Consider the following 25,785-nt stretch of genomic DNA (forward strand, 5'->3'; position numbering starts at 1 on the left):
TGTACAGGAGGCAGTGATCAAAACCATCCCCAAGAAAAAGAAATGCAAAAAGGCAAAATGGCTGTCTGAGGAGGCTTTACAAATAGCTGAAAAAAAGAAGAGACACAAAAGGCGAAGGAGAAAAGGAAAGATATACATATCCGAATGCAGAGTTCCAAAGAATAGCAAGGAGAGATATGAAAGCCTTCCTAAGTGAACAATCCAAAGAAATACAGGAAAACAATATATTGGGAAAGACTGGAGCTCTCTTTGAGAATATTAGAGATACCAAGGGAAGATATCATGCAAAGATGGGCACAATAAAGGACAGAAACGGTATGAACCTAACAGAAGCAGTAGATATTAAGAAGAGATGCCAAGGGTACACAGAAGAACTGTACAAAAAAGATCTTCATGACCAGGATAACAAGGATGGTGTGATCACTCACCTAGAGCCAGACATCCTGGAATGTGGAGTCAAGTGGGCCTTAGGAAGCATCACTACGAACAAAGCTGGTGGAGGTGATGGAATTCCAGTTGAACTCTTTCAAATCCTCAAAGATGATGCTGTCAAAGTGCTGCAGTCAATATGCCAGCAAATTTGGAAAACTCAGCAGTGGCCACGGGACGGGAAAAGGTCAGTTTTCATTCCAATCACATAGAAAGGCAATGCCAAAGAATGCTCAAACTATCGCACAATTGTACTCATCTCACAAGCTAGTAAAATAATGCTCAAAATTCTCCAAGCCAGGCTTCAACAGTAAGTGGACCAAGACCTTCCAAATGTACAAGCTGGATTTAGAAAAGGCAGAGGAATCCAAGATCAAATTGCCAACATCTCTTGGATCATGGAAAAAGCAAGAGAATACCAGAAAAGCATCTACTTTTGCTTCACTAACTATGCTAAAGCCTTTAACTGTGTGGATCACAACAAACTGGAAAATCACAACACACTGGAAGAGATGGAAAATACCAGACCACCTTACATGCTTCCTGAGAAACCTGTATGCAGGTCAAGAAGCAACAGTTAGAACTGGGCAGGGAGCAAAAGACTGTATCAAAATTGGGAAAAGAGTACGTCAAGGTTGTATATTGTCACCTTGCTTATTTAACTTCTATGCAGAGTACATCATGCAAAATGCCGGGCTGGATGAAGCACAAGCTGGAATCAAGATTGCTGTAGAAGTATCAATAACCTCAGACACAGAGATTATACCACCTTTATGGCAGAGAGAGGAGGAACTAAAGACCCTCTTGATGAAGGTCAAAGAGGAGAGTGAAAAAGTTGGCTTAAAACTCAACATTCAAAAAAGGAAGATCATAGCATCTGGTCCTAACACTTAATGGCAAATAGATGGGGAAACAATGGAAACAGTGACAAACTTTATTCTCTTAGGCTCCAAAATCACTGGGGATGGTGACCGCAGCCATCAAATTAAAAGACACTTGCTCCTTGGAAGAAAAGCTATGACAAACCTAGATAGCATATTAAAAGTAGAGACATTACTTTGACAATAAAAGTCCTTCTAGTCAAAGCTATGGTTTTTCGAGTAGTCATGTACAGATGTGAGAGCTGGACCATAAAGAAAACTGAGTACTGAAGAATTGATGCTTTTAAATTGTGGTGTTGGAGAAAACTCTTGAGAGTTCCTTGGACTGCAAGGAGCTCAAACCAGTCAGTCACGAACTTCCCTGGTGATTCCTAAAAGAAATCAACCCTGAATATTCATTGGAAGAACTGATGCTGAAGTTTAAGCTCCAATACTTTAGCCACCTGATTCAAAGAGCTGACTCACTGAAAAGACCCTGATGCTGGGAAAGACTGAAGGCAGAAGAAGGGGACAACAGAGGATGAGATGGTTGGATGGCATCGATGACTCAATAGACATGAGTTTGAGCAAGCTCCGGGAGATGGTGAAGAATAGGGAGGCCAGGTGTGCTGCAGTCCATGGGGTCGCAAAGAGTCGGACATGACTAAGCAACTGGACAACAACACTGATAATTCTCTTATGCTCCTTTGTTTTAAACTTTTCAGCATCAGTTTGCTTGAAGTTTCTCCCTTTCAACAGCATATAACTGGGTATTAAAATTCAATCTGAAATTACAGAAAAGAGGAACTTAATTATTAATTTAGATAAGTAAAATATTTGGAGCTAATTCTGCCATCTTATACTTTTTAACACAATTTCTTATTTTCCCTTTCCTGTCTTTTGATGGCTCAGATAGTAAAGAATTTGCCTGCAGGAGACCCAGGTTCAATCCCTCAGTCAGGAAGACACCATGCAGAAGGGAATGGCAACCTACTCCAGTATTCTTGCCTGGAGAATTCCATGGACAGAGGAGCCTGGTGGGCTACAGTCCACGGGGTCTCAAAGAGTCAGACATGACTAAGTCACTAACAAACATCTTTTGTTGGGTTTATGCAGTTAGCTTTGTTCATTCTTGCCATGTAGTGGTTAATAAATTGTACATCTTATTTTTAATCTTCTGCCAGTTATTCTGAAGTTTTTTTAAACAGAATAATTATCACCTGTATTTCTATCTATGTCTAGAATTCACTAGTATCTCTACTATTTCTTTAAGGAAGTCTAGGAGCTCTGCATGTGTTCACTTTTATTCCCCCAAACTTCTATTCTATAATCACAGATTGTGATTAGCTTTAAAAATTAGTAACTACTTAGATTTAACCACTGTTTTGGTTTCTTTATTTACTCTTCATTGTCTTATTCAGTTTTCATTTTGTCAAAGCATGTCCTTGAGAGCAACTTTCAGGATGGATATAATCAGCCATAAATATTCTAAGTACTTGCATTTCTAAAATGTCTTTATTTGGTCCCTCCCCCTCCAATGGCAACCTTGGAGAAGACTTCTAACAGGCAGAGCTGCCAGGAACTAGCTTGTTGGGACTTCAATGACTGCTGCTTTGTAGACAAGCTTTTCTGCTCTTAGGATGCTTTACAGACTTTTGAAAGTTCATCACAATGCATCCAGGTGAGTGCATTTCTTCATGCATCACATCCTGCATTTGGTGGGTCAATTCAATGTAAAGAATTACTTCTTGGGACTTCCCTGATGATCCAGTGGCTAAAGACTCTGTGCTTCCAACGCACTGGTTGGATCTCTTAGTCAGGGAACTAAGATGTTGCACGCCACCTGGTGTGGCCAAAATGAGTAAGCAAAATGAAGAGATGTTTACTTAAAAAAAAGAATTATGTCTTCCCCTCTGTGTCCTTCTGTTATTTATCTCCGTTTCTTCTCCTGCAATAAATACTGCATAAATGGCAGGTCACCAGTTTGACCTGAACTTTTCTCTTGTATTTTCCATCTCCTGCTTATTTGCTTGCACTGCGCTACGAAAGATTTATCTTTCACAATTAATTTGGCTTTCAGTTACGTCCGCTTATTATTTGGAATTATTTAGAATATCAGGAGGGTTACTATTGTTTTGCTTCTTTGAGCATGCTTTTATCTTCCCAAAATTCTTTCTCATTTTATATTTGCTCCTTTCTTGTTTTTAGTAGCCACTCTGTTCAGGGTCACTGTCCTTATGGCAGAAAGTGAAGAAGAACTAAGGAGGCTCTTGATGAAAGTGAAAGAGGAGAGTGAAAAAGTTGGCTTAAAACTCAACATTCAGAAAACTAAGATCATGGCATAGTCCCATCATTTATGGCAAATACATGGGGAAACAGTGGAAACAGTGAGAGACTTTATTTTTGGGGCTCCAAAATCACTGCAGATGGTGACTTGCAGCCATGAAATTAAAAGACGCTTGCTCCTTGGAAGAAAAGTTATGACCAACCTAGACAGCATATTAAAAAGCAGAGACATCACTTTGTCAACAAAGGTCCATCTAGTCAAGGCTATGGTTTTTCCAGTGGTCATGTATGGATGTGAGAGTTGGACTATAAAGAAAGCTGAGTGCTGAAGAATTGATGCTTTTGAAGTGTGGTGTTGGAGAAGACTCTTGAGAGTCAGTTGGACTGCAAGAAGATCCAATCAGTTCATCCCAAAGGAAATCAGTCCTGACTATTCATTGGAAGGACTGATGCTGAACCTGAAACTCCAGTACTTTGGCCACCTGATGCAAAAAACTGACTCATTGGAAAAGACCCTGATGCTGGGAAAGATTGAAGGTGGGAGGAGAAGGGGACAACAGAGGATGAGATGGTTGGATGGCATCACTGACATGATGGACATGAGTTTGAGTAAGCTCTGGGAGTTGGTGATGGACAGGGAAGCCTGGCATGCTGCAGTCCATGGTGTCGAAAAGAGTTGGACACAACTGAGCGACTCAACTGAACTGAACTTGTTCAGGGAAATTATTTCAGATGGAATACATCCTCAGATATACTAGTGAGTTCTTTTTTTCCACGTTCACATTTTTCCTCAAAATGGTGAAGAGCATTAAAAAAAGTACAGACTCCTAGTTCCACCCTGGTGGTGAGGTAGAAGCAAATAAATATTGTAGTTTGGTAAAATCTTCAAGTGATTCTGATAATAATCAGGTTTGAGGAAAAACTAGTTGGCTCTAGAAAATGGGTTAGTCACTGAGAGCCCACAGGTCAAACCTGGCCCATTATTTCTGTGAATTAAGTTTTACTGGAATGCAGACATCCCCATTCATTTACACATTGTCTATGGCAGCTTCACACTACAATGGCCACCCTGAATAGCTGGGACAGAGACCATACTGCCTACAGAGTCTACAGGAAGGATGAGAAAGAGAAAGAAGAGGAAGTGGAGGGGGAGGAGGAGATGAAAAGGGGGAGGGAAGAGGGGAAGGGGAGAAGTGAGGCAGGGAGGCGGAGGAAAGGGAACGGGCAGAGAAGGAGAGACGGAGGAGGGAGGACTAAGAGAGGAATCACAGAGGAAGACACAGGATGATTTCCTGAGTTTCTGCTGTGCACGCGCACTGGAGAGAAACAATGTTTTAGGCCTTACAGCAAGCCAGCCAGGCAGGTATTCTTATCATATAAAGAAACGGGAGAAAACAACAGCAAACAAGGAAATGGAACTAGAGAGGCTAGTTAATGTTCCCCAATTCACACAGCAGGCAGATGGCAGAGGCAGCCACTGACCCCTAGCTTCTGTGATCCAAGGCCATGCTCGGGGGTTTGGGGACAGAATCCCTGGTTTATGTCTTGGCAGGGCCACTTGCTGCTTCCGTGATAGCGAACAAGGCGCTGATTCTCCTAAGGATGGGACAGCATTAGGCTGTGAGGAGTCCATGGAGCCCAAAGCCAGCCAAGGAGCCTGGCACCTGGTCGTGCTTTATCATTACACCAGGGGCACCAACATCTTAGCAGGTGAAACCCAAGGATGTTGGGGGCTACCAGGACAGGGAGGCCTGGCGTGCTGCAGTCCATGGGGTCACAAAGAGTCGGACACGACTGAGCGACTGAACTGAACTGAACTGCACCAGGTAAAGAAAGTCCCAGGGGTATGAGAAAGACACGAAAGTCCTTTCTAAATCTGTGAAACAAGTGTATGACAAAATTCAAGGCCTTATTTACAAAAGTCATCAGCAAAACTGTACATTTAAATCAATTACGTGGAAAAAAGACAGTCTTAAAAGACTCATTTTAGGTCATGTGCTCAGATGCTCAGTTGTGTCCAACTCTGTGACCCCATGGACTGTTGGCTGCCAGGCTCCTCTGTCCATGGAATTTTCCAGCCAAGAATACTGGGATGGGTTGCCACTTCCTCCTCCAGGGGATCTTCAATCCTGACTCAGGGATTGAACCCAAGTCTCTTAGGTCTCCTGCACTGGCAGGTGGATTCTTTACCACTAATGCCAATATACATATTTAAGATATATATAAAAGTAAATTCCAAGTGGATGAAATGATTAAATTTAGCAAGTATGCAGGTGCAAACACACACACACACTATTCCCAAGAAATATTTATAAGCCCCAGGAGGCATTTCTCTACTTGAATTCACAATTGAGATGCTGTTAGAATTCACTTAATTACATAAGGTCAGCTGAAAAAAAAAGAAAATCACACATATAATACTCAATAAAAATATGCATTAGAATGTCTAACAAAATGAGCCTATTGTCTAAAGTTTAGTATAATGAGAACATGAGAATGTACAACTTTTGACTAGGGAAAAAACCCTAAAACGACTTTAAAAGTGAATCTAGAATAAGAATTACAGAATCATTTTAAAAAACAATGTTAAAAACCCAGTGATCTGAATTTGCTTCAATATATAACTAAAGTCATGATTTTGTGTCAAAATAGAGAGACAGGAATTCCCCTTATTTAATCATTGAGAAAAATAACCAATTCTTATATTTTTCAGGTAATGTTTTACCTTCTTGGTGTCATGAAATACAAGTTTATAACTCACAGAGATTTTTATCTGATCTCTCCTAAAGTCCACTGTTTTTATTAAGAAGTTCAAATGCATCTCTGCTACAAAGGACCCAAATTTCTTTGTCTCTGATGAAAGTGTAAACTTGTTTTAAGGTCATGCGTCAATGTTATGATTCTTTACCAGTGACTCATATGACATTCCCCTCCCACCCCCAACATACTACATTGTTCTTACAGTAAATCACAGCAGATTTTTTCCATACAGTCAACACATGCAAACTGTGTTTTAGCCGGGCCTTGCCGCCTTTGAATCCTTAAAAGTGAATTTATAAGGGACTTCTCTGGTGGTCTAGTGGTTATGAATCCACCGTCCAATGCAAGGGACACGGGTTTGATCCCTGGTCTGGGAAGGTCCGTCGTGCTGTGGGGTAACTGGGGTAACTTAGCCCCGCGTGCCACAGCTACTGGGCCTGAGAGAGGCGGCTACTGAGCCCGGGCACCCCAGAGCCCATGCTCTGCAACAGGAGCGCCACGGCAATGAGAAGCCGCAACTGGCAAATGGCCCGATCAACCATGAAGATCCAGTGCAGCCAAAAGTGAATAAATAAAAAAAAATTTACAGTGAATTAACGAGTAGGCGACTCTGACTGGTGTCCTCTCAACAGTTCTATACAAAGTGGTCGGCCAACTTTCTGACACATCCATGATCTACGACGAAACAGAAGTCTCCCTGCCCTCACCAGAGTTTTGTAATTGGCATGACACTCTGTCCCACACGTTCTTGCTGTACATCTCTTCATTGATGTTACATCCATCTTTAGAGACAGAAGTGAGGATCCGATTATCCCATTGAACAGATGGGGACTCTGAGGTCCATCAGCTAATGACCACCCACCCCCCCCCCACCCAGGCCGTCATATGTTAATGAATAAGCTGGCAATAAGGTTTCTGGAGTTCTCTGGGTGTGTGTTTCCCCTATTACACCATGCTGGGCTGTTAATATGTGTGTATTCATGCGTGTTTCTTGAGATAGACTTTCTCTGACAAAAATACATTTGGGGTCATTTGTAGTTTCTTTCTCTAGTTGCTTTTGAATTTAAAGGTTATAATATATTTAGGTCCTATGTTAATGAGTAGCTTTTCCTTTGGGCTAAAATATCTTTTCTTCTTTAGCAACTTTGGTCATATGGAACTCAAATTTGTTAACTTGCCGTATAAACATCAACTCATTTAAAAATAAATTATGAATATTAAAGGGAAATAGAGAACACGATAATATACTATATATGGAAATACATCAGCTGTAGAATAATGCATCTTAATGAAGGCTTCCCATGTGAATAAACCATTATATTTACAAGCTTTCCATGGTTAATGACCCAGAACTGGTTAACGAAACCTACGTTTATAGCAAGGTCCTCCGTCAGCAAAAATATACATATTAATAATTGATGGTGCCGTAAAAATAGGACATAAGATGATGCTTCCTGGGTTTGTGGAGAAATGGGACTCTATGGTCCATTAACTTAAAATGCTTATCTAATGTTTGATGGGCTTTGTCTTTAAAAATCCTTCTTCAAATTAGTAAGATAAAATGGACATTTGTCCAAATGACAATCTGGCCAATTCATCAGCCTCGCAAATAAGTGATTTAATACTGGCAACTTTCTTGAGCAGCTCATGGTCCTGGGGGTTTTGCTTCTCTTTCATGCTCTGCAGTCACGGGAGGCGAGGATGGAGAAGTGATGGGAAGGAAGAGGGTCCACTGTCCACTCCAGCAGATGCCCGGCGAGTCCGTGCAGAGATTAATTAGCTCCGGTTGCCTCCTGGACACAGCCTGAGAGGGCATCATTAGGGAGCACTCAGAGCCACGCCAGCAACCCATCGGCCACGCCACACGCTTCTGGCTCTAATTTGCTCATGGAATGCCTCATGCTGTGGAGTAAACTGCTCTTCAGTTGGTCTGTTTTAAGATCGTGTGTATGCGTGTATGTGCCTGTGTACGTGTGTTTCAGTTTACAAAAATAAGCCCTTTGTTTCAGCATTTCATTTCAGAGTAACACATCTACAATTATATGCCTGTGTTTATAGAAACACACTTACTCAGAAAGACGAACCCAGCAAGAAGAAGTGGAGTGAAGGCTGTGTGGAGAGTCAGAGCTGACGGCTTTGTTTTGCCCTCTGCTTATACTTTAGTTATGGTTAATCTTTATTTTTGTTGTTGTTTTTCAGTCGCTCAGTCATGTATGACTCTGCGACCCCATGGACTGTAGCACGCCAGGCTTCCCTGTCCTTCACTATCTTTCGGAATGTGCTCAAACTCACGTCCATCGAGTCAGTGATGCCATCCAACCATCTCATCCTCCGTCATCCCCTTCTCCTCCTGCCTTCAATATTTCCCAGCATCAGGGTCTTTTCCAATGAGTCGGCTCTTTGCATCAGGTGGCCAAAGTATTGGAGCTTCAGCTTCAGCATCAGTCCTTCCGATGAATATTCAGGATTGACCTCCTTTAGGACTGACTGGTTTGATCTCCATGCCACAATTTGAATGGGTGCAACACAATGAAAAATAAAGCAATTTCTACCCTGTTATATCTAATTTCTAAAATTTTTAGTAAAGTTTGATTGAGTAGCAGCTGGGCTAGAACAGCACAGTTGAGCCTATTAGCTGATGATTAGCGTAGTGGTGGGAGCTTAACTGGCTACTTTTGTATCCTATAGTCTTTAAAAATGTTTTAAAATAAACACTTCAACAGCACTTACAGTTTTTGAGATGCTATTTTGACTGGTTTGCAAATATTAATTTATTTCTAACAATAAATAAGCAGCCTAACATATGAATACCTTTACTACCTTCATTTTATATATGCAGAAACTGAGGTACAGAGAGGTCAAGGAACTTGTCCAGAGTCGCACAGCCAGCAAGTGGCAGACTGTGGTTTGACCTGAAGCGTGTACCTCTAGAGTCTCTGCTCTTAACCCTCTATGCTCTGTTGTATCTCTTCACTGATGCATTTCTTCTGGCTTAAAATATTTTGTGTGAAAATGGCTTTTTATGGGTACCATGGATCATACTTTGAAAACTTGCATGTTTGTAATTTTAATAGACATTGCTGAGCTGCCTGGTAAGAGACTGAGGGTTGAGTTCACGCCCCCACCCCCAGCAGTAAACAACAGCCTTTTATCCCAAATCTTGCCCACACTGGGATATTAACCATTTTGATCATGGCCAACTTAAACAGACAAAAACGGCAATGGAATAAACATTTTGAATCATGAATGATGTATTTAAACCCACGACGATCAGCCATTTCAAAAACGAATAGGGGACACTTCATGTGTCAGACACTGTTTCAAACGCTTTATGGGCACTGGTTTCTTTAGCTCACGTCCAGGAGCTGGGTGCCAGCCCTATCTGCACTTTGCACGTGTGGAGACTTAGGCCCCGAGATGTCAAGTCGCCTCCCCAGCTCACACGCGAGTAAGTGGTGGCAACAGCACCTGAACCGGGCTGGGCTGGCCTTCCCTTCTCTTCGCCAGTAGTGGACTCCGTATTGGGTCCAAATCTGAGATGAATAAAAGCATGTGTCCTGCCCTAGAATACAGATAAAGACCCCTGGGATCGGGTGACAAAAGGAAGAGAATCCTCTATCTCCTTGAGTTTCTGGTGTCCTGGGGGCCTGCGGCAAGAATGAAGCAGAGTGAGAATAACAACAAATACTTTCCGGAAATAAACCCATGCACATATGGCCAGTTAATTTACAACAAAGGAGGCACAGATATGCAATGGAGAAAAGAGTCCACAACAGATGCGGGCAGGAATACCGGACAACCACAGGCAAAGAGTGAAACTGGACCCCCATCTCACACCATATGTGAGAATAAATAAAATACGGATTGTTGTTGTTGTTTAGTTGCTAAGACTCGTCTGACTCTTTCGTGACCCCATGAACTACAGCCCACCAGGCTCCTCTGTCCATGGGATTTCCCAGGCAAGAATACTGGTTAAAGTAAAGTGCTGGTCACTCAGTCGTGCCTGACTCTTTTTGACCCCATGGACTGCAGCCCACCAGGCTCCTCTGTCCTTGAGATTTTCCAGGCAAGGATACTGAAGTAGGTTGCCATTTCCTTCTCCAGGGGATCTTCCCAACCCAGGGATCGAACCCAGGTCTCCTGCATTGCAGGCAGATTCTTTACCAGCTGAGTCACAAGGGAAGCCCAAGAATACTGGAGTGGGTAGCCTATTCCCTTCTCTAGGAGATCTTTCTAACCCGGGAATCAAACTAGGGTCTCCTGCACTGCAGGCAGATTCTTTACCAACTGAGCTACAAGGGAAGGAGCGGGTTACTATTTCCTTCTCCAGGGGATCTTCCCAGTCCAAGGACTGAACCTAAGTCTCCTTCATTGGCAGGCAGATTCTTTACCACTGAGGCACCAGGGAAGCCCCAAGAATAGATTAGAGACTTCAAGGTAAGGCCTGAAACTATAAAATTCCTAGAAGAAAACACAGGCAATAAACTCTTTAACATCAGTCTGAACAATATTATTTTGGACTTCTCCCTGCACTGAAGAATTGATGCTATTAAACTGTGGTGCTGGAGAAGACTCTTGAGAGTCCCCTGAACAGCAAGGAGGTCCAACCAGTCAGTCCTAAAGACAATCAACCCTGAATATTCATTGGAAGGACTGATGCTGAAACTGAAGCTCCAATACTTTGACCACCTGATTCGAAGAGCCAACTCACTGCAAAAGACCCTGAAGCTGGGAAAGACTGAGGGTAAGAGGAGAAGGAGGTGACAGAGGATGAGTTGATTGGTAGGCAACACTGACTCAATGGACATGAGTTTCAGCAAACTCCAGCAGACAGTGAAGGACAGGGAAACCTGGCGTGCTGCAGTTCATGGGGTTGTGAAGAGTTGGACACGACTGAGTGACTGAACAACAACTGTAAGTAAAGGCAACAAAAGCAAAAACAAACAATGGAACGATGTGCTTTTGCACAGTAAAGGAAATGATTAACAAAACGAAAGGGCTGCCTACTGAATGGGAGATAGTATCTGCAAATTATATACCTGAAAAAGGGTTAATATCCAAATTATATAAAGAACTTATCCAATCTAATGGCAAAGAACAAACAGCCTGATTAAAAAAATGAGCAGATGACAAGAGGCATTTTTCCAAAGAAGACATACAGATGGCCAACAGAGACACATGAAAACATGCTCAACATCACTAACTGTCAGGGAAATCAAAATCCAAACCACAATGAGATATCTCCTCAGACCTGTCTGACTGGTGATTAAAAAGACAAAAAAATAATAAATGTTAGTGAGGATGTGGAGAAATGGGAATCCTTGTACAATGTTGGAATGTAAATTGGTGCAGCCATTATGAAAAAGTGGGCAGATTTCTCAAAAAAATTAAAAACAGAACTACCATACAATCCGGCAATCTCATTTTGGGTACTGATCTGAAGAAAACAAAAATATTCAAAAAGATATATGACTCATTATTTGTAATATCTGACATACAGAAGCAACCTAAGTGTCCACGCAATAGATAAATGAATACGGATGATGAATATATACAACATACACGCACGTGGAATATTACTCAGCCACACAAAAGAATGAAGTCCTGCCGTTTGTGGCAACAGGCATGGACCTGGACAGTAGTATGCTAAGTGAAATAAGTTAGACAAAGGAAAGCAAATAGCATGTGATTTCATTTATATGTAGAATCTAAAAATCAAAACACACGAACATCAAAACCGACTCCTCGTTAACAGAGGACAAAGTGGCTGTGGCCAGAGGGAAGAGGGACGGGGTGAGAGAAATGGGCAAAAGCGATAGAGAGATACAAACGTCCAGTTATAGAATAGTAAGTCACAGGACTGAACTGTAAGGCTTAGGGAGTGCAGTCAATTACACTGTAAAACCTTTGTGGGGTGACCATTTCTAAACGCGTGTAAACGTCAGATCACTATGATGCACACCTGAAGGTAGTACGATCCTGCATGCCAATCACACTTCAGTAAAAAAAAGAAAAAAAACTAAAGGTTCCCAGTTAACCAGACTGTAAAATCCTATTTAACAGAAAATGGTGATATTTTCCCCCCCAAAGCCTCCTGAGCTGGATTTCTAAGTCACAAGGTTATTCAGAGCGTCCTCCCCACGCTCATCCCCCTGCTCAGTCTGACAGCCTTCCATGCACGCCTGTATCAGGATCACTGCTTTCCCTGCTTTGTAAATATCTTCCTGGAATAACACACACAGTAGATGGTGGGCGGTACCCACTGCCCCAGGGATCTCCTGAATGCCCCCCCTGCAGCTGCCTTAAGACTGGGACCCTGTGGGCTTTCCAACGGCACTGCTTTTCCAGATCATACTTTTAACAGACTAATTTCAAGTTCGTAAATCTGAATGAGACAGGCTGGGACCTGGGACCCTTTGCTGCAGTGCTCGCACCTGGACAAGTCTCCTCCAGAAACAAAACACAAAGAAACTATAAGGGACTAAAAATAACTGTGTGCGTGTACAGTTATGGTCAGTTACAGACAACAAGATGCAGAGAGACTGAACACCCAACTGCCACTCTGAGGTTGCTGTTTAGTTGCTAAATCCTGTCTGACTCTTCTTGCAACCCCATGGACAGCGGCACACCAGGCTCCTCTGTCCATGGAATTCTCCAGGCAAGAATGCTGGAGTGGCCATTGCCTTCTCCATTTCCATTCCCAACCCAGGGATCGAACCTGCATTTCCTGCACCGCGTCTCCTTTACCACTGTGGTGTTGGAGAAGACTCTTGAGAGTCCCATGGACTACAACGAGATCAAACCAGTCCATCCTAAAGGAAATCAGTCCTGAATATTCATTGGAAGGACTGATGCTGAAGCTCCAATACTTTGGCCACCTGATGTGAAGAATTGATTCATTGGAAAAGGCCATGATGCTGGTAGAGACTGAAGGCAGGAGGAGAAGGGGATGACAGAGGATGAGATGGTTGGGTGGCATCACAGACTCAATGGACATGAGTTTGAGCAAGCTCTGGGAGCTGGTGATGGACAGGGAAGCCTGGTGTGCTGCGTCTATGGTGTCACAAAGAGTAGGGCACAGCTGAACTGAACTGAACACCAGGGAAGCCTGACGCTCTGAGGAGATGAGAGAGCAAAAGCAAGGTTCTGGGGGCGTGTTCCTGCACACACCACCGCCTTAGGGGTTGGCAAACCACCTAGGCCACCCCTCCAGCCCCATCCCTGGACACACCCCTACCCTCATCCTGTATAAGGAACCAGCTCACACCCCCTACCCCCACCCTGGGAGTGAGCAAGGGAACCTGTTCCTTGTGTTTGCTCCCCTTGCTGCAGCAGGGCCCCAAAAAAGCCTTGCCTGAACTTCTCCTCCTCCCTTATCAATTTCTGTCGATTGAGAAGGCCGAGGGGTCGGGAATGTAACACGAACAGCACAAAACAAGGGCCAGAAACGTTTCTCCTTTGAAATCAGTGCCGTGCGCATGCTGTTAAGGAATGACGTATTTTGAAATATTCTGTGCTTTGTTACATAGAAAAGTCATCACGGGTCCTGACAGTCATCCTTTGCACAAAATTATTCTGTCATTATGACAGTGCAACGTAATTCTCCAAGGTGATAAACATCAGCCACCATTTCTTGAAGGCAACCTGTTCAAGCTCCAGGCTGGGTCCGGAAGCCCTTCTAACACCTCTGGGAAATAGGTGGCACCATCCTTTTTCTACAGAAGGAGAAGCAGAGCCTCGGAGGGCAGGTGAGTGTGTGGCTCAAAGTGTCCCCACCCCCGCCCCACATGGCCAAGGGCCCACCGAGTTGCCTGTCTCTTCATCCATCCTGCTGAGCAACCCTTCAAAGCCTGCAGAGACATGCATTCATTTCTAAGATGCTGCTGCCCCCAGACACTTAGGGAACATATATATATACTTTTTTTTTTTGCATTTAAAAACTAAAACGAAACTAATTAAAAAGTAGAGACATCACTTTGCTGACAAAGTTCTGCATAGTCTTTGTATGGATGTGAGAGTTGTTTTTCAGTAGTCATGTATGGATGTGAGAGTTGGGCCATGAAGAAGGCTGAGTGCTGAAGAATTGATGCTTTTGAACTGTGGTGTTGGAGAAGACTCTTGAGAGCCCCTTGGACTGCAAGGAGATCCAACCAGTCAATCCTAAAGGAAATCAACCCTGAATATTCACTGGAAGGACTGATGCTGAAGCTCCAGTACTTTGACCACCTGATGCGAATAGCCGACTCACTGGAAAAGACCCTGATACTGGAAAAGATTGCAGGAGGAGAAGGGAGTGACAGAAGATGAGATGGTTAGATGGCATCACCGACTCAATGGGCATGAGTTTGAGTAAACTCTGGGAGAAAGTGGAGGACAGGGAAGCTTGGTGTGCTGCAGTCCGTGGGGTTGCAAAGAGTTGGATGTGACTTAGCAACTGAACAACAAAACAAAGCAAAACAAACCCCCGTATATCAGAGCAAATCTGTGTTTTAGTACATTTACATCTAGAAAACAACCAAAGGTCATTTGGAGCCAAATATGATGAATACGGCACAGAACCAAGCTGGATACTGTGGTTTGGGGTTGAAATCCAAGTGTGATCGTAAAGACCATTTCATTTTGGTTCTCGGTTCATTTTGGCTCTGACAGCAGTTCTCAAAAAGGAGCCTGAAGTTGAGGACAGGGGACCAAGGGGAGCCCCTGGAGAGAGCTGCCTTTCCGGAGCATTCACTGGTCTCCCAAACTCCTACCTGGGGATTTGTTAATAAGAAAGACGTCCAATTTATTGACCAAAAAATCATCTATAATGTAGCTTGTTTCATGTTAGAATTTGAAAATGAGCAGGGTTTTATGGTGTTTTGAGGATTTAGCTGATGTATTTCGAAGTGTCAGTTCCTCCTCTATAATAAGTGTCCCCTAGTGTTCTTTATTATAATGCAAACATTGATAGCTTCAGGGTAACATAAAATACACCATGGTCATGGCAGTAGGACACATTATTTCAAAGGGATCCACAGAAGAAAATGTATTACATTCATTAAGTTTCCTCCTTGATCCACTCCATTGGCTCTGCCAATTAAAATAACTGCACATGAATTTTTAGAGTGCTATTTATTTTCCTTTGTAGATTTTAGAATATAAATATTTTAAACGGCAATATCAAAAAATAATTTATATGGCAATGGTAAAGGCAACATTTGGTCAGGAACTAAGGACATAATGATGTCTTTTGCTCTAATTCTGGATTCAGTTACTAAATAGTCACCCCTGGAAATACGCCAGGCTTCCCACAAAGATATACACACTGTTTTAATCAGAGAAGGCAACAGTTTATATATTGACAAAACAAAATAAAATAATGGAAAAATGAAATTTTAAAATGAGTAGACACTATCTTAATTAGTGATATAGTGGAAAATAGACTTAATTGAAAACATTCCTAGGATTTGGGGTAATGGATTTTTATGGTTATCAGCCAGCCAACAGAAGATACCATTCTTTTAAAAATTGGATTCATACATTTCTCAATGGTGTACAATTTCATAGAACACGTAACACAAGACAAGACATGCTTGGAGGAAAAGCAAACTGGAGAAAGCCACATGTAATACAAAACAGACAAGTGGTCCTGTTTCCACTGCCCAAACCCTGTATCGCTGAAAAATTAAAACAGACTTATTTTATGTAAGCTGAGCAAATATAAACGGCAAAGTAAAACAGAAAAATCACAATGAAAAACAAGCAATTCTATCTTTATTTGGTATCAGTGTAAGCCATTAAGACTTTACCATGGAAAAATAGCATTTGGCCATTCTCTAAGTTTCTGGTACACTACACGTAGGTTTTTAGTAAATGTTGGCTGAATTAAATTAAATGGAAATGGTTAAGTCAAAAGTGCTTCTTATATAAAATTTCATGTTAAACTTAGATTATCTTAGATTGAATCTTCTGACTGCTAGCTTAATTTTTGAAGTAGAAAATTGGAGATAACCACTGTTTTTATCAGTACATCTCTTATCTGTGTTTCTCTAATGAGTGGAACAGAGAAATAATTTTGTACCATTACCTGTCCACCTATGTATATATATCAAACAATTCAGAGATCTGAAAAGAAAAATTTGATAATATTCTTTGGCCATTTGCTTTTATTTTTAAATATGTGTCTTTTCCCAGTTAATGCAGTAAAATTTAAACAGTTTGGAAAATACAATCAAAACAAAAAACTTTCAAAGTCCTGACATTTAGGAGGAGCATGACTTAAACTTTCTTTTTTGTGTGCATAGATATACGTTACATATTTAGTTTAACTCATATTATATGTGTAATTCTAAATCCTGTATTTTCACTCCGAGCATTTTCACATCAGAAATAAGTCATAAACATTTTGTTAATGGTGGCATATCATTACTTTAATGTAAGTCCGCCATAAATCATTTAACTCCATCCCTACTCTAGAACCCTAGGATTATTTCCAATTTTTCGTTAATAAAAACAACACTGTAGGAAATGTCTATGCACATAAACCTTTATTTCTGATGATTTACTTAAGATAGAAATAGAACTGGAGGAAAGGATGTATTTTCATGACCGTGTTGCCTCTTTCAGAAAAGCTGAATCAGTTTAACTCACCGTGTATGAGAATAAACACCTCATCACACTCTTATCAGTAATTATAACTTGATTTTACATTTCAGTCTTTAATCCATTTTGAGCTTATTTTTGTATATGGTGTTAGTATGTGGGCGCTCAGTTGCTTCAGCGGTGTCTGACTCTCTGCAACCCCATGGACTGTAGCCCGCCAGGCTCCTCTGTCCAAAGGATTCTCCAGGCAAGAATACTGGAGCAGGTTGCCATTTCCTTCTTTAGGAGATCTTCCTAACCCAGCGATTGAACCCACGTCCTCTGTGTGTCCTGCACTGGTAGGCAGATATTTTGAATGTTCTAATTTCATTCTTTACATGTAGCTGTCCAGTTTTTTCAGCACTACTTATTGAAGAGACTGTCTTTTCTCCATTTATACTCTTGCCTCCTTGTCATAGATTAATTGACCATGGTCAATTAATGGGTTTCTTTCTGGGCTTTCTATCCTGTTCTGTTGACTTATGTGTCTTTTTTGTGCCAGTACCATACTGTTGAGATTATAGTAGCTTTGTAGTATAGTCTGAAATCAGGAAGTCTGATACCTCTAGCTCTGTTTTTCCTTCTCAAGATTGCTTTGGTTATTTAAGGTCTTCTGTGATCCCATACAAATTAAAAAAACTTTTGTCCTAGTTCTATGAAAAATGCCATTGGTAATTTGATAGGGATTACACAGCAAAGGTCCGTCTAGTCAAGGCTATGGTTTTTCCTGTGGTCATGTATGGATGTGAGAGTTGGACGGTGAAGAAAGCTGAGCGCCAAAGAATTGATGCTTTTGAACTGTGGTGTTGGAGAAGACTCCCGAGAGCCCCTTGGACTGCAAGGAGATCCAACCAGTCCATTCTGAAGGAGATCAGCCCTGGGACTTCTTTGGAAGGAATGATGCTGAAGCTGAAACTCCAGTACTTTGGCCACCTCATGCGAAGAGTTGACTCATTGGAAAAGACTCTGATGCTGGGAGGGATTGGGGGCAGGAGGAGAAGGGGACGACAGAGGATGAGATGGCTGGATGGCATCACCGACTCGATGGACGTGAGTCTGAGTGAACTCCGGGAGTTGGTGATGGACAGGGAGGCCTGGGCGTGCTGCGATTCATGGGGTCGCAAAGAGTCAGACATGACTGAGTGACTGAACTGAACTGAACACTGAATCCGAGGAGGGCATGGCAACCAGCTCCAGTATTCTTGCCTGGAGAATCTCATGGACTGAGGAGCCTGGCAGACTGCAGTCCATAGGGTCACAAAGAGTCAGACTGGACTGAAGCAACTGAGTGTACAGCGTTCATACCAGGTCCATAACCTGCCTTGTGTAATATGGTCGCTGGAGAAGGAAATGGCAACCCATGCCACTATTCTTGCCTGGAGGATCCCATGGACAGAGGAGCCTGGTGGGCTACAGTCCATGGGGTCGCAAGAGTTGGACACAGCTTAGCAACTGAAGAGAGAGAGAGTATGGTCGTTTAACAATATTAACTCTTCCAATATAATTATAACTTGAAAAAACCTCCCTCCCCAATAAGACTGATAAAACTTGCCTCTGTTACCAGTTCTAAGCTATACATTTTTCATGGTTTAACATATCTGAAATTAGGGATATACGTATTACAAAAAGGGAGGTGTTTTATTTGCCCAAACATTTTCTTTCACTTTCCATCATGATGTATCCTATAATGAATGAAATCTTAGATTCAAGGAAATACAGTGTCTCATTAAATTTTTAACATGTAGTTTTTTGACATGTATTAATAGAACAGTCATGATTCATATAAAACCATTTCAGTATACATTTCAATGTCTCAGTGAGCTAAAAAAAAATTTTAACTGTGGTGAAAAACACGAAACATAAACTGTGTTACCTTTACCATTTGTAAGTAAACCATTCAGCAGTGTTGAGTATATTCATGTTGCTGTGCAATAGATTCGGAGAGACTTTTTTATTTTCCAAACTAAAAATTTATACCCATTGAACAACTGCTGGCTTCCCTCCACCATGCCCCTGGCATCCACCCTTATAGTTCCCGTTTCTATGCGTCTGACAACTTTAGGTCCCCTATAAAGATGGAAGCGTGCGGCATTTGTCTTTTTGTGACTGACCTGTTTCACTTAGCCTAACACCCTCAGAGTTCATCCCTGTCGTAGCATGTATCAAGATTCCCCTCTTTTAATGGCTGAATAATATTCCACCCAGCACCGCCTTAAAATCATAAAGATCTGTAACAGCTGGCAGTGACTCACCAGTGTGATGCTCGCAGTGCCCCACCAACTAAGAAACGGAAGAGGAGCTGCGATCCCAGGGCCCTCAGTCCCCCACAGAAATGTCGACTCGTTTTTGAAAATCAAAGATGAAAGAGAAATCAAGAATGCAGGTGATCAAATCAGGGTGCTTCTTGAATCACATACCCCTCTGGGATGAGTCACCATATTCTTTGAGACAGTAAAGGTTAGACACCACAACTGAAATCTGAACACAGGTGCAGTGGGCACACGCCCCTTCACCAGGGAAAGATACTCTTCCAGGTGTTGGCACCACGGCGGTGAATCCCTCCCTCAAGCAAAATAACGCCTGTTTTCCATCCTGTGCTGACAACAGATGATGCATTGGGCCAAACTGGTGGAGCAGTCAGGATGTGGGGCAGAGGAAAACGTGTGTGCGTGCTGAGTCATTTCAGTCCGACTCTGTGCGATCCTATGAACTGTAGCCCACCAGGCTCCTCTGTCCATAGGATTCTCCAGGCAAGAATACTGGAGTGGGCTGACATTTCCTTCTCCGAGAGCAAAATGCATGCTATTCTGAAATGATTTATCGCATCACCTGGCATTTAGACAGATCATGAAAAAAGTGATGCAAGAGCAGGGAGTGGGTTCTGCAATCAACCAAAGATGAGACTGCTTACATTTTCTGAGGTTTTAGGATTTAAAGTAAACGAAAAGATCTTACCAGTGACATTATCGTATACAGAAAAAGTAGCATTTGGTCCCACACTCAGGCCATTGCTCCATGACTTTCATCAGTTTTGTCTTAAAAAACACAGAGTAGACCCTACAACTCCCTGATTACCATCAGACTAGGGCAAAGCTTCCCTCATAGCTCAGTTGGTAAATAATCCGGCTCCAACGCAGGAGACCCTGGTTCAGTTCCGGGGTGGGGAAGATCCACTGGAGAAGGGATAGGCTACCCACTCCAGTATTCTTGGGCTTCCCTTGTGGCTCAGTTGGTAAAGAATCCACCTGCAATGTGGGAGACCTGGGGTTGGAAGATCCCCTGGAGAAGGGAAAGGCTACCCACTCCAGTATTCTGGCCTGGAAAATTCCATGGACTGTATAGTCCATGGGGTCACAAAGAGCTGGACACAACTGAGCGACTTTCACTTTCACTGTCAGGGCAAAGCCGATGCACACCACTTTCGTGATCCTCGCATGGGGCTGTACGCAGCTCCCCACCCCACCAAGCTGCCACGTGGACAGTCCACATGGCAAGGGGCTGGGGGCCACTTCCAGCTAACAACTAGGAAAAAACTGAGGCATTCAGCCTGGCAGCCCACCAGGAACTGAATCTGGCCCACAACCACACGAGCTTGGGCACTGTTTCTTTCCCCGTTGAACCTCAGGTGAGACTCCATCCCCAGCCAACACCCAGACTGCCGCCTATGAGCCCTTGAGCAAAGGACTCAGCCAAGCCCAGACCCCTGACCCACAGAGACTGAGGGAACAGGTCTGTGCTGTTGAAGCTGCTAAATCTGTGGTAATTTGTGGCCCGCTGCAGGAGAGCCCAGCCTAGCGCCTCCACCTGGAGAGCAGCCTCTGGGACCCCCAGGAAGCAAATTAAAGCACATGTAACCCGAAGCAATGGCACCCCACTCCAGTACTCTTGTCTGGAAAATCCCACGGATGGAGGAGCCTGGTGGGCTGCAGTCCATGGGGTCGCTAAGAGTTGAACACGACTGAGCGACTTCACTTTCACTTTTCACTTTCACATACTGCAGAAGGAAATGGCAACCCACTCCAGTGTTTTTGCCTGGAGAATCCCAGGGATGGGGGAGCCTGGTGGGCTGCCGTCTATGGGGTCGAATACAGTCGGACATGACTGAAGTGACTTAGCAGCATATCTGTTCAACTCTTGATTCAGTAATCATCAGATGCCCTGGAGGAGGGCATGGCAACTGACTGCAGTACTCTTGCCTGGAGAATCCCCATAGACTGAGGAGCCTGGCGGGCTACAGTCCCTGGGGTCGCAAAGAGTCAGACATGACTGAGTGGACTTTCACTTCACTTCATTTCATGGAGATCTCTCAGGAGAAGGCAGTTATATTGGGACAAGTCCATTCTCCTGGTCATGAGTACTAACAGACATTAACAGAGTGGAGGCCACAGCTGACACTGGTGAGCAGCTCACAGCTTGTCCCCGCTTCAGAGCAGCCCACATACTCCAACAGACGTCTAAACAGACATGATCCTGTGTCTCCAGAACCCCTCCCCTCCCCAGGGAGGCTTCTAGATGATACACGGGATTCCATTCTCTTAAGTCACCGGTCATGTATGTTGCTTTCCTTTCTTTTGTCAAACGCTCCCTGAGGGGGACACGGGTCTTACAGATTCCTTGGTCTTTAAGAGAACCAGATGCTGGTCTTGTCTCTAAGAAAACTTACCATCCCCAGAAATATCATCTCCTCTCGTCTCTGTCTTTCGGTTCTCTTGCACTGATGGAAACCTCGCCAAACCTAAAGACAAAGAAATGCTTGCTTGTTTAATACGTAAAGATAAATCAAACACGGTCATGCCGTTTCTCCCACACAACCCGCACACGCCAAACGACACATGATGATGCACTCAAGGTTGCCCACGTGTCAGTGTTGATGGAGTGCTTTTCCTTCTGTGATCACAGTGACATTTTTAAAGAATGAATCACAGAAGTGGCCTATGCCACTGTCCACTGTCTGAGGACCCAGTTGTGGACCCTGATGAAGAACCTTGTCCCAATATCCCCTATTAAACAAGGAGGACTAAGGCAGTTCTGTCCACCCAGGGACAAAAGAGGATCCACCCTTATCCAAGACCCTGGTAGCAACTGAAGAATCCACTGCGGACCCAGTGACAGCCTCACACCTGTTAGGACGGATGTTATCGAAAAAACAAGAGATAACAAGTGTCAGAGAGGATGTGAAGATAAGGGAAGCTTCCAGTACGGTTGGTGGGCATGGACCTGGGTACAGCCGCTATGGAAAGCAGTAAGCAGAGTGCTCAAAAAATTAAAAATAGAACTGCTGTGTGCTCCAGAAATTCCACTCCTGAGTATTTGTCGGAAGAAAAGGAAAACACTAACTTGAAGAGATACATGCACACCAATGTTCACCACAGCACCATTCACAATAGCCAAGACACGGAGACAACTCGCCTGCTGATGGACGAGTGTATAAAGAAACCCTGGTATGTACATACAGTGAAGCCACAAAGAGAAGGGAGTTCTCATTTGCGACAACATGGATGAATTTTAAGGGCATGATGCTAAGAGAAATAAGTTGTAAGAAGACAAGCAATTTATGGTTTCACTTACATGTGTAATCTAAAAACACGGAGTGTATAGAAACAGAGTAGTTTTTGTGGCTGCCAGGGGTTGGGCAGGGGAGGGAGACAGGTGAAGGTGGTCAAAGGACCAGTTACAAAGTGAACAAGTTCTGGGAATGCAGAATGTATGCTATGGTGACTACAGTGAACAATACTGCATCTTATACCTACAAGCTGCTAGGGGAGTAGACCTTAAATGCTCTCAGTATAAGAAAAAACGGCGTTCATGCGAGGTGATGGGTGTGTTAAGTGTGACCAATTACTGTGGTCATCATAATGAAATGCACATATATATCTAACCATGATGTCATACATCGCAAAGTTACACAGGGTGACATGGCAAATGTATCTCCACAAATCTGGAGGACATAAAGAGATAGTCTATAGTGGTTTTTTTTTATGGTGAGATTCCTGTACCTGTATTTCTTTAAGAGAAACTCCTTGATTGCAGGATTGGGACTAAATCTGAGGGTGGTACTTCACGGTTTTACAAGATTTCCACTGTACCGTGGAGAAATATTACCAAGTAACATCCAAGAATTGTACAACTCAAGTTCTGAACTCAGATGTGTATCCCATATCCCATACCCCAGAAACTTCAAACCCCATAGAGGACAGACATTCAGCTGCCAAGTGGGGCTGGAAAAAAAGGAGTGGGAGCTAGTGGGAGAGGCAACTATTATTATTTTTTACTGTCTTTTTAAATTTTTCAATTGGAGGATAATTGATTTACAATGTTGTGCTGGTTTCTGCCATACAACAACGTCCATCAGCCGCATGTATCCCTGTATCCCCTTTCTCTGGCCCTCCCCACCACATCCCACCCCCTAGGTCGTCACAGAGCAGTGGGCTGAGCTCCCTGTATTATAGAGCAACTTCCTACTATTTTACACATAGGGTTACATACATGGGAGAAGGAAATGGCACCCCACTCCAGTACTCTTGTCTGGGAAACCCCATGGACAGAGGAGCCTGGTGGGCTACAGTCCACAGGGTCACACAGAGTCGGACACGACTGAGCAACTGAACAAGTGTACACGAGTCGGTGCCACACTCTCAAATGTCCCCGCCCTCTCCCTCCCACTGCGTCCCCAAGCCCACTCTCTGTGTCTGCGTCTCTGCTCCTACAGGTTCATCAGTACCAGTTTCATATACAGGATGGATAACAAGCTCCTACTGTAGACCACAGGAAAGCATATTCACCCCCCTCTGATAAACCATAATGGAAAATAATAAAAAGTATACACATACACACACACATATGTATACAAACACACACACAACTGAATCATTTTGCTGTACAGTAAAAATTAACAAAACATTGTAAATCAACTATATTTCAATAAAGTAAATTAAAAAAAGACTTTATGTCCCCACAGAAACTTGAAAGAAAGTAGTCTTTTTCTGCCTTTCCTCAGCCCCCTCCCAATTCCCATTCAAACACAATTGGGGACAAGAGCTCTGAGCTTCTGGCTCCCCTTTATGTCCTTATACTCGCTTTCTTGCCAATCTAATTCTCATTTGTATCGAGCTGCAGTTTTCTTCATTTTTCCATGAGCAACCTCAGTCACAATTTGAAAAAAGATGGGAGTATAAATCAAGAGGGTCATCTGACAAAGGCAAGGAAATTTCCAGGGCTCCTGAAAGGAGCATCCACGTGTGGTCATCGGTGGTGTTCCCTGAAGCGTACGTGAATGGTACACGCTTCTGTAAGCTCCTAGGTGTTAACCCTGCTCCCTTCTATAATCACATGTCTGTGTGTAAATGCAGTTTTAAAAATGCAGTGAGGACTTGTATAGCAATACTGCCTCCGAAAGTTATAGATGATTTTTAAAAATACATCAATAAAAGGTCCTGAGTTTCAGACCTATTTATAATGCAATTTGAAAAAAACATAACCAAGCATGCTTAACAGTTTCCCCAGGATAAAAACAGTCTTTTCTGGAATTTAGTCCAGTTCTACTAAAGGCTTCTCTGGTGGCTCAGACCGTAAACAATTTGCCTGCGATGCAGGAGGCCTGGGTTCGATCCCTAAGTGAGGAAGATCCCTCGGAGGAGGAAATAGCAACCCACTCCAGTATTCTTGGCTGGAGAATTCCATGGAGGGAGGAGCCTGGTGGGCTACAGTCTGTGGGGCTGCAAAGAGCTGGACACGACTGAGTGACTAACTCTGTCACTGCCACTCTCCTGCTAGAGGCGGGACTTGGGAACGATGAGTTCTGGCGCTCAGCCCCACCCCCGGGCTGCATCTCCACCTTGTCCCCCATGGTCACACCTTCTGGATTCTCAGCGCAGCGGCGCTCACATCCGCCACTTTATCACCGAGTAACCTGGCTTGCTTGGCTCTGTATTCCTGCAGGTAGATCTGCTTCATGAACATGGCTCTCAGGCGCCCTTGCCGTGCCCTCTCGGCAATCTGGATCAATTTAACAGCCTCTTCTAGGGGGATAGGCTTTACTTGGTATTTCTGCAAAAACATTTAAGATAAATCAATGTTTAAACATGCTCACGACCTTAACTGATTCCAGAAACATCACATACTTACTTCTAACACCACCCTGCTAAGAGTCTCCAAACTACTGAGAGAATTGCAGCCATTCAATATGAATCATTTTTTTCCCAAGCATACGCATATTTTGATAATATGTCATGTTCACACTGTGAGCTTGTATGTAAGGATCTGTTAAGCCTTCCTCTACCATTTTGAACAAAATCCTAATTAGCTCCACAATGTTTTAGGTTGGCAGCAGACTATACGAGGGATGCCAATGAAAACGGATCAAAATCAACCTGAAATGGCTACCAATGTTCCATTAACTTCATAGTAGAAATTGAAAATATAGATCTACTAGGAGAATTTAAAATGCGAAATATAGACGAAGCCAAATGCTGGCTTTAAAATAACTTACAGAACCATCTAGTGAATGTGAAACTAATATTCGGACCATTTCAGAAGCATTTAACTTTGTAAGAGAAACCTCTCCCAGCACCTCCATATTTGTCCTTTAAAACATCTAACCATGGTGGGAACTGCTCAAGAATGCTGTCTTTGGAGATCTCATGTGGGGGAAGTTTGGGCAGACTCAGGGAGGGGCAGTGCAGCTTTTTGAGGACAGGGGTGAGAGCAAGGCTGCTGCTGGTGGGGGGTGCGTCCAGGGCCCTGCATGGGCTCAGGCCTGAGGCCCTCTGTCGTCCCGGGAGGGAGGGCGAAGCTGTGGACCTGGTGTGGCTTCACCCAAGCCTCCTACCTG

The 25,785-nt window shown here is 43.3% G+C and overlaps 1 protein-coding gene across 1 annotated transcript in view; it reads right to left on the reverse strand.

Moving 5' to 3' along the window:
* The window catches only part of IQCA1 (IQ motif containing with AAA domain 1), a 187,887-nt gene that overhangs the window by 144,048 nt on the left and 18,054 nt on the right, over positions 1-25,785 (reverse strand). The window contains 2 exon segments of the mRNA XM_061412712.1: positions 21,619-21,690; positions 24,810-25,001. Coding sequence (XP_061268696.1) covers positions 21,619-21,690; positions 24,810-25,001 — 264 coding nt within the window.

Source organism: Bos javanicus, chromosome 3 (genome assembly GCF_032452875.1).
Source record: "Bos javanicus breed banteng chromosome 3, ARS-OSU_banteng_1.0, whole genome shotgun sequence".
Taxonomy (NCBI): Eukaryota; Metazoa; Chordata; class Mammalia; order Artiodactyla; family Bovidae; genus Bos; species Bos javanicus.